This window comes from Arachis stenosperma, chromosome 7, assembly GCF_014773155.1.
Source record: "Arachis stenosperma cultivar V10309 chromosome 7, arast.V10309.gnm1.PFL2, whole genome shotgun sequence".
Taxonomy (NCBI): Eukaryota; Viridiplantae; Streptophyta; class Magnoliopsida; order Fabales; family Fabaceae; genus Arachis; species Arachis stenosperma.
In genome coordinates, this window is record NC_080383.1 from 9347441 (window position 1) to 9360287 (window position 12847).

The 12847-nt window shown below is 32.3% G+C and overlaps 1 protein-coding gene across 1 annotated transcript; it reads left to right on the top strand.

The window, feature by feature from the left end:
- The first annotated feature begins 6716 nt into the window (after positions 1-6716).
- Positions 6717-7466, top strand: LOC130939356 (secreted RxLR effector protein 161-like). The gene has a single exon (XM_057867467.1). It carries the CDS (start codon positions 6717-6719, stop codon positions 7464-7466), a length of 750 nt encoding a protein of 249 aa, XP_057723450.1.
- The last annotated feature ends 5381 nt before the right edge of the window (positions 7467-12847 follow it).

Genomic DNA, 12847 nt, shown 5'->3' on the forward strand with positions numbered 1-12847 from the left:
CAAATGGAATTGTCATGCTAATATATTTTCTGCAAAGATGCTATTTGTGCAGCTAAAATTTCCTAATTACTAAGATCCAATTATTCTAATTTCACATGCAATCAACTTACTAAGTTTCTAAAAACTAGAAATTATAAAACTAACCAGAAATATGGTTAAAGCATTTCATCAAACATGTTGAGTGCGGCAAACAAACGGCGGCTGAGCAGACAAAGACGACAGACGCCGAGCTCAAAGAAGCAGCTACGATCGGTGATAGCAAACAGGGGTTGAAGACTTGGAGCACGAAGGAAGCTAGATAGACGGATGGCTGGCGAACTTTGAGTGCAAGGGAAGCTACGGAAGAGTTTTGGTTTGGTACTAATTTTCTTTGCTTCAGAAAGTAGGGGGTGTGTTCACAAATGACGGGGTGAAAAGGGGTGCTAACGAGTTGGGACGTGAGTTCTCTCTTCTTTTTTTTTGTTAAAAAACATGAAACGAGTCAACTATGAAAACCATTTAATTATTTTTATTTTTATGTAAATTCTAATTTAACATTAATTTTATAATTTAGTTAAAGTTTTTTTTTCACTTCTTACAGTATCTCTTAAATTCTGATACTTACTTAATTAAATTAGTAAACTAATTATTAAATTAACCTAACTTGATTTAGTCAAAATATTTAAATACATTAGTTGAGAAAATATAAATATAAATATTTAATATTTTTATTTAACATATAAAAAATTATATTTAATTTATATTTTTTATTCAAACATCTTATTTGTAATATAATTTAATTTTAATACACTATAAAATAATTATTGATATTTAATTACATAACATTACATCAATAAAAATAATTCGCATGAATGTGATGAATAATAAGATTGTGCATGTACAGGAGCATGCAATTTAATATGACAAAAAAATAGAGGTGATTCTGGATATTGGGTATCCGATTACTTGTTTAAATTCGAACCGAATTAATTAAATTGTTCTGAAACTAACTAGTAATCAGATTAAACCTGAACCAAAATAATGACTCTCTCTAGTAATTAGTTTGCTGGAAGTATAGAACCCGAACCAACCTTTAGATTTGACTATGTGATAATTAAATAGAAAAATAAAAATTTAAAATATTATATACCTTTTAATATGTTTGAATTTTAATATGTTTAGTTTTTATTGTGTTTGGTATTTAACATATTTGAATTATTTCTATTGATTTTTAACAACGGTCAACATAAGTTATATATAGAAATGTCAATTAGAAGGTTTGGTTATTTATCTATATAGCAATCTATCATATATATTTTTGGTAGGAATAAATTAAGATAACAAATCAAGCTGTTATATTAGGAAAAAATTTGCTGTGATTTGTTGATTAGAATATATACATATATAAAATTTGTATCAAAGAGAAAACAGGCTGATTACCATTATTTATTATGGCATCAAAGTCTAACTTGAGAAACACATAAAATAGAGGATGACCTGAGAAATCATGGCGACAGAGCCAGAGAAGACCATCGGAGACAAACCACACTCCTCAGGAGGAGACGAGAAGAAGACTCACTCGCCATACGACCTCAACGCGAGTGATAACCTAGGAAACATAATGACGCAGGTGCAATTACGTGGAAAAAATTATGACGAATGGGCGAGGGAAGTGAAGATTTCTCTTCGAGCTCGGAGAAAGTGGGGATTCATTGACGGGACTCACACAGAACCAGGAAAGGATGCACCTGAACTTGAAGATTATTGGACGGTCCAATCCATGATTGTTTTGTGGATTTTGAATACGATCGAGCCAAGCTTGCGGACCACCGTGGCGTATGCAGAGAATGCGAAGACGTTGTGGGAGGACATCAAAGAACGCTTCTCCGTTGTGAATGGACCTCGAATACAGCAGTTGAAAGCAGATTTGACAAGGTGTAAGCAAGAAGGTGCGTCCATGGCTGCGTACTATGAAAAGTTGAAAATACTTTGGGATGAACTTGCAAATTGTGACCAGATTTCCAAATGCACTTGTGGTGGGTGCAAGTGTTCAATTGGCTTTCAACTTGAGAAGCGAAGGGAAGAAGAAAAGGTTCACCAACTCCTCATGGGCCTTGATGATGTCATCTATGCCACTGTGAGATCGAATATCCTTGCAACCGATCCCTTACCTTCACTTAATCGTGTGTACACGATGTTAATTCAAGAGGAAAGGGTGAAGACAATCACCAAGTCCGCGGATGAAAGTGGATTGGTTGTGGGACTTACGGCGCATGTCGGCAACAAGGTTAGAAGGGGAGGTGAACATGGAGAAAAGACCGTGACGTCTTCCAAGTGCGGCAAAAATGGGCATGATGTGAAAGAGTGTTTTCAAATAGTGGGTTACCCAGAATGGTGGGGTGACCGGCCAAGGCACGAAGGAAGAGGCACTGGCAGAGGATCAGGAAGACAAGGGATGCGCAACCGAGGGGCTCAAACACGTGCTAATGTAGCGTGTACTGGAGGAAGTGGAAGTCATGTGAATAACCTAGAAGAAAAGAATCTTGACATGACATGTTTAACTAGTTAGCAATGGAAGGTATTGGTTGATATGATCAGCAAACAAAAATCAGCTGAATCTGAGAAAATGACTGGTAAGAGAATTCGGGATTTGTGGATCATCGATAGTGGTGCTTCTAACCACATGACAGGTACCTTGAAAAATTTGTGTGAAAAAAGGACCATTTCAGGATGCCCAGTGTGGTTGCCTAACGGTGAGCAGGTGCTTACTTGCAAACAAGGAACTGTGGTTCTTGACGGAAGACTTCAGTTGAAAAATGTCCTTTATGTACCAAAATTAAAATGCAACTTGCTTTCTGTTCCACAATTGACTAATGAAAAAAACTGTGTTGTACAATTCACTTACAAGCTGTGTATTATGCAGGACCGCACTTCGAGGAAGATGATTAGAGTGGGTGAACGGAAGGATGGGCTCTATTGGTATCGTGGTGTGTACAAGGCTCAAGCATGTCATGTCAAAGCTGAAAATAAATTGACTCTGTGGCATAAGAGATTGGGACATCCATCATTTAAAATTGTGCAAATGATCCCCAATGTGAGTGACAAATGTACTAGCGAAGAGGTGAATAAAATTTGTGAAATTTGTGAAAAATACAAACAAACAAGAGATAAGTTTCCATTAAGTGATAGTCATGCTTCGAGTATTTTGTATTTAATTCATTGTAACTTGTGGGGGCCTTATAAAACTCCGTCGTCATGTGGAGCTTCATATTTCTTAACCATTGTGGATGATTGCTCACGGGATGTTTGGATATATTTGTTAAAAGAAAAGACGGAAGTGTCTATTACATTGAAAAATTTCTTTGTTTTGGTTGAAAAACAATACAATAAATGCGTCAAAATGGTGCGATCCGATAATGGAACAGAGTTCATGTGTTTAAAGCAGTACTTTATGCAACAAGAAGTGATTCATCAAACTTCGTGTGTCGGAACTCCACAACAAAATGGAAGAGTAGAGCGCAAGCACAGGCATGTTCTAAATGTTGCCCGGTCCTTGCAATTCCAAGGTAATCTCCCTATTGAGTTTTGGGGAGAATGCATTTTAACTGCCGAGCACCTAATCAATCTCACACCGTCCTTAGTGTTGAAAGGAAAATTCTCATATGAAATTATTCATGGAAGAGTTCCCAGTTATAAATACCTGTGAGTTTTTGTTCTTTGTGTTATGCTCATAACCAAAGTAGGAAAAATGACAAATTTGACAGTCGAAGTAGGAAATGTGTGTTTGTCGGGTATCCATTTGGGCAAAAAGGATGGAAGCTGTTTGATTTGGAAAAGAAAATTTTTTTTGTCTCTCATGATGTCCATTTCATGAAGGTGCGTTTCCCTTTCGTGAAGCCCAAAGAGCAAACTCACAAGTTGACCAAATTGAGCCCCTAATGCTGGAGCATGTTTTTGAAGAGAACACTCCAATTAGGTCAATTTCCACTTCTCCCACAGCTGAGCCCATTCCTCCAAATCAAAATGAGACTCTAGAACATTCACCCACAGCTCCTGACATCCAAGACAGGGGGGACATGAGCTCCGAGATGACCCAGACGAGGACGTCGTTATCCCCTTCAAAATTAGCGCCGAGAAAACGGTGCCAATCTCTGATTTGTCACCAACCGCAACCGAAGCCCCCCTTGGCCGTGGACACCGTGTGAAAATTCCCTCCATCAAGTTGCGCAACTTTGTCACCACTGCCACTGTCCAAAAGAGCCCCTCCATCCAGAATCCGACTTCATCAACTTCCTCAGGTGTGTCCTATCCTATACAAAACTTTGTGAATTGTAACAATTTCTCTGACCAACACCGCAATTTTCTTGCTTCATTACAAGCCGAGCAAGAACCTCGATCCTTCTCCCAAGCTGTCACAGATTCGCGATGGCGAGATGCCATGTCCAAAGAAATTCAAGCACTGGAAGTTAACAACACGTGGAAGCTCACACCTCTTCCTCCAGGAAAGAAAGCTTATGGTTGTAAGTGGGTTTATCGAATTAAATACAATTCTGATGGGTCAGTCGAGCGATTCAAAGCACGTTTGGTCATCTTTGGAGATCAACAAGTGGAAGGACTAGATTACAATGAAACGTTCTCTCCGGTGGCAAAGATGGTGACCATTCGAACAACTATTGCCGTTGTAGTAGCCCGGGATTGGAAACTTCACCAAATGGATGTCCATAATGCCTTTCTGTATGGCGACCTTGATGAAGATGTGTACATGAAGCTCCCACCCGGGTTCCAAGTGTCTCAGCCAAGCTTAGTGTGTAAACTTCAAAAATCCATCTATGGCTTGCGACAAGCTCCGCGTTGTTGGTTTGCAAAATTATCCTCTGCCCTTACTCGATTTGGTTTCCAGCAGTCACAAAAGACCATTCCTTGTTTAGTCTCTATAAAAATGATGTCCACCTAGTTGTTTTGATGTATGTTGATGACCTTGTGATTGCAGGAAATAATGGTGATGCAATTAACAAATTTAAACAGTACTTGCACAAGTGCTTTCACATGAAAGACTTAGGGCGCCTGAAATATTTTTTGGGGGTTGAAGTTGCCCGATCTTCCAAGGGAATTTTTCTATGCCAGCAGAAATACGCCTTGGACATCATCACTGAAGCAGGTTTGCTGGCTGCTAAGCCCGCAGCTACTACATGTAAGGAAAATCACCGGTTGGCATCCGCTGCTTGATAAACCCCAATTGTAGGGTTTATCTTGTACTTGATTTAGGGGATTTTATAACCTTTTACCCACATTTATTCAATGAAATAGCATGGTTTTATAACTTCTCCTTTAATTGTGCTTAAGAGTGAAAACATGCTTTTTAGGTCTTAAAATAAATAAATTTAATTCACATTGATTCCATTAGATGCCTTGATATGTTTTTTAAGTGATTTAAGGTTTAGGAGGCAAAGATTGGATCAAGGGAATGAAGAAAGAAAGCATGAAAAGTTGGAGAACTCATGAAGAAATGAAAGAACCGGAAAGCTGTCAAGCCGACCTCTTCGCACTTAAACGACCATAACTTGAGCTACAGAGGTCCAAATGATGCGGTTCTAGTTGGGTTAGAAAGCTAACATCTGGGGCTTCGAAATGATATAAGATTTGCCATAGTTGCTACATTTATGGTGGCGCGCACGCGCATAGTACGCGCACGCGCCGTTGCTGCCACCTGGTCCACTTAAAGCAAAACGTGGCCAGCGATTTTAGAAGCCTTGTGGGCCCAATCCAACTCATTTCTGATACTATTTAAGCCAAGGATTGAAGAGGAATCAACCAACTTTTAACCATTAATTTAGTTTAGTAGTTAGAGTTAGTTTCTAGAGAGAGAAGCTCTCTCTTCTCTCTAGAATTAGGATTAGGATTAGGTTTGGTTCTTAGATCTAGATTTTAATCTTTGCTTTCTTCTACTTCTACCTCTCAATTCTTTGTTGCTACATTCATTTTCTTCTACTCTTTTGTTGTAATTTCCTTTATGTTGTTCTTATATTTTGTTGTAGATCTAGTATTGTTCCTTCTACATTCTTCCAATTCAATAAGAGGTAATTCATACTAAATGTGTCTTCTTTGCTTTTCTATTGTTGATCTCTTGTTTTTGTAGTTGTAGATTTCTTTAATTCTTGCATTTAATAATGTTTACTTCTATTGCACTTTATGTGTTTGTTGAAATGTCTCTTTTAGTTTTAGTGTAGATTTTGTTCCTCTTGGCATAGGTAGAGTAATTAGTGACACTTGAGTTATTTAATTCCTTTGTTGATTGATAATTGGAGAGATTGCTAATTGGTTTGGAGTGCACTAAAGCTAGTCCTTCCTTGGGAGTTGGCTGGAACTTGTGGCTCAAGTCAATTCATCCACTTGACTTTCCTTTATTTAGTAAGGGTTAACTAAGTGGTAGCAATGAACAATTCTCATCACAATTGAGAAGGATAACTAGGATAGGACTTCTAATTTTCATACCTTGCCAAGAGCCTTTTATAGTTGTTAGTTTATTTTCATTGCCATTTACTTTCATGCCTCTTATCAAAACCCCAAAACAACTCAAACCAATAACAAGACACTTTATTGTAATTCCTAGGGAGAACGACCCGAGGTTTAAATACTTCGGTTATTAATTTTAGGGGTTTGTGCTAGTGACAAACAATCTTTTGTATGAAATGATTTTTGATTGGTTTGGAAACTATACTTGCAACGAGAATTCATTTATGAAATTCTATACCGTCAAAAATCTATTCATCACTGCTGGCCCTGTTATCTCTGATCCTAGCATGTATCGCCACCTCATTGGAAGACTCATATATTTGTGCTTCACCAGACCTGACCTCGCCTATAGTGTTCATGTTTTGTTTCAGTTTATGCAGAACCCACGTACAGAACATTGGCACGCCGCTTTACGGGTTGTTCGGTATCTGAAGGGACATCCGGGGCAGGGCATACTTCTACCTAAAGAAAATGATTTGCAACTCTATGGCTGGTGTGATTTTGATTGGGCTGGCTATCCGCTAATGTGCCGATCTCTTACAGGGTGGTTCATTCAATTCGGTACTGCCCCTATCTCGTGGAAAATACAGAAACAACAAACGGTCTCCGCCTCTTCTGCTGAAGCTGAGTACCGCTCAATGGCCAAGACAACCAGGAAATTAATATGGATAAATGATATACTGTCCTCGCTGCACGTGTCGCATCCTGCTTCCATTCGCTTATACTGCGATAGTCAAGCAGCGCTTCACATTGCTAAAAATTCAGTCTTCCACAAACGTACCAAACACTTCGAAGTTGACTGTCATTTTATCTGGGATGAAATCATACACAATCGACTATTATCTTCTTACATTCCTACTCATCTCCAACTAGCTGATATTTTCACCAAGGCTCTCGGGACAAAACAGTTTGGGAAACTCTTAGTCAAATTGGGCATTCAAAATTTACACGCGCCAATTTGGGGGGGGGGGTAACAACGGTCAACATAAATTATATATAGAAATGTCAATTAGAAAGTTTGGTTATTTATGTATATAGCAATTTGTCATATATATTTTTGGTAGGAATAAATTAGGATAACAAATCAAACTGTTATATTAGGAAAAGATTTATATATATATATATGAAAACAGGCCGATTACCATTATTGTATTTACAAAATTTTTAAAATAAAAATTTTATTTTTTTAATGAATTTTTGTTTTATTGGGTAGCTAATTACTCAAATCGAACCCATCCATTTTTAATCGATTTGATTTGATTCAGATACATAAAAATTTTGAAAAAATTTTAGAAATGATTATATCTTTATCAAATAATAATATAAATTGGTTTGTCTAATTTTTTTTATATCAAAATTTGATGTGGGAATTAAAATTTGTTAATAATTAAATTAAGAATCGATTTAGAATATTCCTCTTAAATATTTTAATATAAAAAGTAACACTTTGTGAAAGATGAAAATGCTGATATATGTACTCATATTAAATCTAAATTAAATTTGTACCCACGTAAGATGCCCTTTGTGTGACAAAAGTACCATGTCTTTGAAAAGTTGGAGTGTCACGTAGAGTATTTTTGTCACACAAAAGGCATCTTGCGTGAGTACAAGTTTAGCTTTAATCTAATGTAAATACATATGTCAGTGTTTTCATCTTTTATGAATATAAATAATTATTTATTTAAAATTGTATATTGTCTGAAAAAAAGAAAGATAAGAGAAAGATGAATCAACAAGGAAGAGAATGACAAAAGAGTTGTGATTTGCTATGAAAACTTGTTTGTTCTAAGTATTACCTTATTCTCTTCTTCTTTTTTTTTTAAGCAAAGATATTCTTTAAATGTGAACAAACGAAGTGTTTGTGTTTGTGTTTGTTTTAAATGTTGTTCCATGTGATTTTTACCTGGATCTTAGTAGGTATGGGGTAATCCATATAGATTTGAGTAATAATAATTTGTCTGTTAAAGTTTCTACTTCAATGGCATAGTAGTTAGAATTTTGATTTAATTCTTAAAATTTTTTGATATTACGATTTTAAATGAGTCTATCGATTTTATGAAATTTATACTAAGTCTAACAATTTTACGATTTAAATCTTGTTAAGATTTTACGTCTTATGTTCTTAATTTATCTTTTCTATTTCACGTAAAATTTCAATTTTCTCTACCTTACTTATTAATGAGATCAGCTTTTCAATGAGTGACGAATCCAAAAAATTTTATTAGTGGAGATAAAATATGTATAACATGATAATAATTTTATAATTATATTTTATAATTAATCTTCTAACTATTAAACTAATAAATTAAAACACTTATATAGTAATTTAAATAATAACATATAACTTAGGATTTTATTTTTTAAAATTTGATATTTTAAAAATGTTGAATAACTTTTCATTGTTAATACAATTAAATATTTTATTTTTTATATATATCACTAAATAATTATTTAAAAATTCATCTCTTATAAGATTACGAAATTGACTCTTTATAATATTTATAATTAAATTTGTTTAATTTATATCGTTATTACTAACAAAATTAGAGCTAACTTCAAAAGAAGAAATATCAATAGATATTCGTATATTTGGATCTTACTTTTCATTTTAATTGTTCTTTATTGTTAGTTAATATTACTATATTTCAAAATTTAAATTACTAATGGATTTTATTATTCAATAATATTTAACCATGTAATAAAAAAATATAATAATATAACTACAAAATAATTGAATGAATTAAAAAATATAAATAAATAAAAATAAATCTGTCATTAAATAAAAAAAATTAAAGAATGAAATTAAGGAGTCTTACTAAGAGGCAAAGAGTCAAGAACAAATAATAAAAAAAATTAGAATTTTTGAGAGCATAAAAAATTATGTTTTTAGTACTTAAATTTAAATTATTGATTTAATTTTTAATTATCTTTTTATTATTATTTAATTATTATTATAAATAGTGCAACTAGGTATTTTTAAAAAGTGTCCATCATTCAATCTTTAGAAGAAAGAGAAATTAAAAATAAGTAACTTCTAAAAAAAATAAGTAACTTCCTATAAAAATGAGTATTTAAATTAATTAAATGATATTATTGAATAAGGTATTGTTTTTGTCCTCAACGTTTAGAGTAAGTTCCAAAGTTATCCCTAACGTTTCAATCATTCTATTTAAGTCCATAACGTTTCAAAACTGACTCAATGTTGTCCTACCGTTAGGGATCCGTTAACAGAATTGACGGCGGAACAAAATTGAGACGATTTTAAAACGTTAGAGACTTAAATAAGATAAAAACGTTGGAACAAAAATGATACATAGAAATAAATTTTAATTTTATCCTTCAATAATATCAATTTTTTACTATACATTGTATTCAATTATTTTTTAATCAGATTTAAGTAAATTACACTTAATCATATTACTTTCATTTTTAAATAAATTATTTTTTTATAATTTTACTCTTAAAGATTTTTAGTTATCATGAAATGTTTGTAGAATAACTAGTATATAAACTTGCAGAAAAAAAATATATATATACAATAAAATATAAATTATACCTTTTGTCTTTAATGTATCAAAATTCTTTAAAATTATAAAAAAATAATTTTTTTAAATGAAAGTAATGTGATTAAGTGTAATTTATTTAGATGTAATTAAAAAATAATTGAATATTATATACAGTAAAAAATTAATATTATTGAAAGATAAAATTAAATTAAAATTTAATTTTATGTATTGTTTTTGTCCCTAACGTTTTAGTCCTATTTAAGTCCCTAACATTTCAAAATTGTTTCAATTTTGTCCCGCCGTCAATTTTGTTAACGGATCCCTAACGGCAGGATAACATTGAGTCAATTTTGAAACGTTAGGGACTTAAATAGAACGATCGAAATGTTAGGAACAACTTTAAGATTTATCTCAAACATTAAGGACAAAAATAATACTTTACTCTTTTAATATTATTTAAATCAAAAGGCTAACTAAAAACAAAAAATTTAAAAGACAAGTAACATTTTTCTATTATAAAATAGTAAAATCTTTTTTTTATACATTATGAAAACAGAAATAAATTAAAAAAATTATAATAGGATTAAATTTATTTATTAAGTGGGGACAAATAAATTTTTATTTTATATACTATATTTAACTCTATAAAATTTTAATGGGGGGCACTCCACACTCTCCAACGTATATTCGTCTTGTTTTCAACTTCAAGTGTTGATGTTGAGAAACAATCACTTAAATGGGAAGTTATCATTTTCATTAATTTCGTTATATGAAGTGTATGTACAAGATAATTTAATAAATTAGTTTTAAATATTATTTTATTTTTTTAATTTAATTTGTTATCACTATCTTATCGTATCTTTATCTTTATCTTTTTGTTGCATGATCAACAAAATTAAATTTAAAATTTTTTTATATTTATACACATCCTATAAAAAAAAGTTATAATTTACAATTGTTTGACTTCTTTTCTTTTTCCGCCTCTTTAACAATACATCAAGTAACTCATAATTTGCTATATATATATATATATATATATATATATATATATATATATATATATATAACAATGAAAGATATGGGAAATCAAGAAAATAGTGAAAATGATTTGCACTACTTTTCAAGTCATACGAAGAATTTTGTGAATGTGTTCCATTAGAACAAGTTGAGTTAGATATCCTAGTGAAGAATTATTTAAAGATAATCGATATCCATTATTAGATAGTAGTGACTTTTATATTCCACAGTCTATTGCTGAATTTTTTTTATCTATATCCACTATATGCAATACTTTTTCTACCTAATGATATGTTTCAAGAGCTATTTTCTGAAAGAATAATTTTATTAAAAGAGCTTAGCGATAACGTTACCCTTAAAGTTACTAATGATTCATCAATCAATAATGTTACTCCAAATGATAAGATTTTTTTTAGTTATAAATTTTAATATTTGAAATTGTTTATAACTTTTTAATGATAAATTATGAATAATTTATTTTGTGAAATTGTTAAATTTTAAATTTTATTAGTTTAAAAATGATTGAATTTAAATTTTTGAAATTATGTATTGGATTTTTTATAATTTTACTTTATATTGAATTAAATCGATTCAATCACAGTTTAATCCCGATTAAATTATTAAACCATTAAACCAGTCACTCGATCGGTTCGATGACCAGTCCGATTCTCGCAACCTTCGTATTTATGTACTTCCATATTTAATGTAATAGCTGCTTCTGAGATAATTTTTTTCGGTATTCTAAACCATTTTCTATACACATCTTTGGTTAATATTTTGATAGTTTGCTTGTGCTATGGAAGGATTGTAATAGGCATTTTATTTTTCTCGAGTTGGAAATTGGACCTGCAAGGATGTGTTATGTCTTCAAAGCTACATTACATCTTAGGAAAAAGACTAAGTCAATACATCCTGCTTGCATGCAACGTGTACTACATATCTATACTTGAAACACAGGATTCTTGAGGGGTGGTTTATTTTATCTTAAGACCCTTCATTATGAAATCATTTCTCGCAGGGAGATTTTGATATTATTGGTGGTACCTCAGCATTGACAGAGGCAGAGGTCATAAAGGTGATGTTTTCTTCCTCAGCATTTAAGTTCTGAATTTTGCTATGAATAGTTATATGGGATCTGGCTTTAGAAATGTTGTTTGTCTGGCCAGGCAACTTAAATAGCCCTTTATTCACCAAAATTATGAATAGTTATATGGCCAGGCAACTTTAATAATAGAACTTGTATTATTCTATAATTATTCACCAAAATTATCCACTTCTTTGATCTATTCCATTTACTAATTTTCCAATAATGGAAGGGATTGGCCCAGAAAAATTATTTAATGCATCTGGTGTGTCATTATTCTTAAATTTTTTGTATATACATATCAATTTATTATTAAATAGTTAAATTATCTCTGCGCCTTTGCTTTTCTGCCCTTTCAACTTTTATCAGTCTCTTCATCAGCCTTTACTACACTCTGTTCTTATCCTTAATAGTTAATAGGACTCAAATATTATGCTTATTGTTATTGTTATTGTTAATAGTTTATGGCATTTCCTTCCCTCTTTAGTTAGCATCATGTTGGCAGAAAGTTAACTCTGCTTTTGCGCAAAATGTCACTGTCTATAATCTTCTATATATTTAATTTTGTGATAGAAGTTTTCTTTCTTCAACAGAACGTGAAGTGTCTGCTGACTCTCCCAATAAAACACATGATCCAATGTTGGCAAGGGTAAAAATATATATATTTTAATATTTAAGCAAGGTACTTACTCTCCTTCTTGCTTTTAAATAGATTATGCTTCCTCATGATAAGTACAACCTGTGGTGA

Excerpts from the sequence above, each read along its gene's own strand:
- LOC130939356 (XM_057867467.1), top strand. The coding sequence starts at position 6,717 with ATGAAATTCTATACCGTCAAAAATCTATTCATCACTGCTGGCCCTGTT.